Source organism: Trypanosoma equiperdum (genome assembly GCF_001457755.1).
Source record: "Trypanosoma equiperdum strain OVI genome assembly, contig: ctg_750, whole genome shotgun sequence".
In the NCBI taxonomy this organism is placed as follows: domain Eukaryota; phylum Euglenozoa; class Kinetoplastea; order Trypanosomatida; family Trypanosomatidae; genus Trypanosoma; species Trypanosoma equiperdum.
The window spans coordinates 15,187-17,820 of NW_027124699.1; the positions used below are offsets into that span (position 1 = coordinate 15,187).

At 47.3% G+C, this 2,634-nt stretch overlaps 1 pseudogene across 1 annotated transcript; it reads left to right on the top strand.

The window, feature by feature from the left end:
- The first annotated feature begins 1,158 nt into the window (after positions 1-1,158).
- On the top strand, positions 1,159-2,547 carry TEOVI_000345500:pseudogene (annotated as a pseudogene). Its single transcript has one exon. A coding segment is annotated over exon 1 (1,389 nt).
- Positions 2,548-2,634: the final 87 nt, after the last annotated feature.

A 2,634-nucleotide genomic window follows, 5' to 3' on the forward strand; every position in this document is an offset into this window, starting at 1 on the left:
CTGGTATTCCAATTGACGGGGTGTCGCCCCCCCCTCCCCCTCCCCCAAGTAGCTGAGTGATTGCATTTGATTTAAATGCGGCTCTCAGTGGGCTGGTCTTTACGCCTTTGGGCTCACGTCTGGGGGAGGGGTTAATCCCCTTTCGCATTCGGTCTTGGAGCCGCAGTGTGTGCATTGTAACGAATTCAGCGAACCACTCATTCATCGGTGAGGTTAGGAGGGGGGGGAGGGCAGGGCGTGTGTTTACGCAGTGGTTTTGTGTTTTCCTGCTTGTATTTGCTTCAGGCTCAATTTGTCCCTTTACTATGCGAGATCTATGTGCCCAGTAAAAACTCACATGTGGCCGGAAGGTTCCCAACAATATGAGATTATGTGAAGAGTTGTCTAGAGCGGCAGGTGTCATTAGTGGCACTCATCATGGAAGGCTGCGAGTTCTGTTCTGTCCCGTTCTGGGAGGGGCGGGTGGCTCAACCCCTTGCGGGAAGAAGCATAAAAAAGAATGATCCACATTATTCACAATGACGGCAATGGTGCTTTTCACGGACAGTTCGTATGACCATTCTGTCGCTCAAATCTTCCTTTCCTTTTCCTTTTCCTCCTTTTTTCTCCCTCCCCCGCCATTGTAAGTTTTCCTATGCTTGCGGGCGTCGGGAAAGGAAACGTGAGGGATTGTGGATGAAGTGAGCATTCGATGGTACGTATAACTTCCCTCGGGGCGTTCCCCATGTCCTAAGTAAGGGAGACGCATAGTCTGAGTATGTTATACGTAACTTTTTCTACTAACAGCTGCAAACTGTACCTACGAGGGTGCCATGAGGCCAAAGTTAACTGTAGCCTCGGGAACTCCCCACATGACAACATAACGGTCCATGAATTGGTTGCCACACCGCTGGGGGACAACGGTGAACTTGATATAAACTTGAAACATCATTGGTTAAGTGGAGTTTGTACAGTCACCAAAATAACGGTTTGCCATTTTTTTTTTGTTCAAACCATCAAAGAACCGCAATCGTTGGGTTCTTTCCCTTTTCATATGCATGAGACTCTCTCTCTAGTCTTCCTTTCATATTATATTATATTATTATTATTATTATTTTTTTACCCCTGCACCTTTTAGAAAAGTATACGGTGAAACCTCAACAAGTTGCGCAAGTAAGGTCGATGCTCGGTTTTTATTCAGTACCTGAATTTGTCGTTTACGTCACCTTCATCTTTTTTGGGATGTCGGTGATGAATGTGACGAATGCCATCTATTCGATACCATTTTTCTTTAAGGAGTACTACAAGTTTGCTCAGGGGGACGCTGATGTACAGCCGAAGGACGAAGGCTTTTGGAAGCACATGTTCACGTACTACAATGTCGTTGTGTACACTATGCAGGTGCTTTTGGAGGCCTTCATGCTTACGCCACTGGGAAGAAGGTTTCCAATACGCTGGCGGCTCACCTTTGGTCTGGCGGTTCCTATCGTGGAGATCATTGTGATTTTAGTGATCCCTGTGGTCCGCACAAGCGAGGACGCGGCAAAGGCGGCTATGATGATGATCGCCTTCATTGGTGGTGTTTCGAAGACATTGTGTGACTCTGGTAATGCCGCACTTGTAGGGCCGTTTCCCACCAAGTTCTACGGTGCCGTCGTTTGGGGTCTCGGTATATCCGGGCTTCTCACCTCATTCATGTCTATTATCATCAAGGTATCTATGGACGATAGCTTTTCCAGCTTGCTTACACAGTCGCGGATATACTTTGGACTAATTATGCTTCTTCAGGTGATCGCGTGCATTCTTCTAGTTTTACTGAGGAAGAACCCCTACGCCATGAGGTATGCTGCAGAGTTAAGGTTTGACGCAAAGAAGAGTGGTACAAAGGACTCCAACGGTTTAGTCGACGTAGCCGATGCGAGAGGAACTGGTCCTGCAGACGAGGAATGCGAACGTGAGGCGGATGAAAGGTCTGACATAAATGTGATGAATGCCACGACAGATCCAGATACAATGAGAGATACCGACCAGTTGGAAAATATGACTAACGCAAAACAAATGTTGGACGCGAGTGTTATGGTTGTGGCAAAGCGTATTTGGCCCATGCTTGTTTCCTGTTTCTTTGTGTTCTTTGCAACACTTCTCGTCTTCCCTGGTGTGTTCTTTGCTGTCAAGACGGATGTTCCCAGTGGGTGGTATTTCACCATCGTCGCTGCGATGTACAACTTGGGTGACTTCCTATCTCGCCTTGTCCTTCAGTTCAAGCGGTTGCACCCTTCGCCACGTGGCGTTGTGATCGGAACCTTTTCGCGTTTGTTGGTTATTCCACTGCTTGCACTTTGCGTGTACGATGTTATTAGTGGCCCGTGGGTCCCTTATGTTCTTTGCCTTATTTGGGGCCTTACGAATGGCTACTTTGGCGGCATGTCGATGATTTATGGACCGCGTACCGGATCCCTTACAACAGCGGGCCAGAGGTCCCTTGCTGCCATTTGCATTAATTTGGCCCTTCTTCTTGGCCTCTTCGGTGGTGCCATGTCTGCCATGGCGGTTATAAAAGCTCTTCCGCATTAATTACAGCTGAAATAACAGTGTGACATCCACAAAATATGCCATTGATGTCGTTATCACTTTATTGTTATCACTTTATTGTTA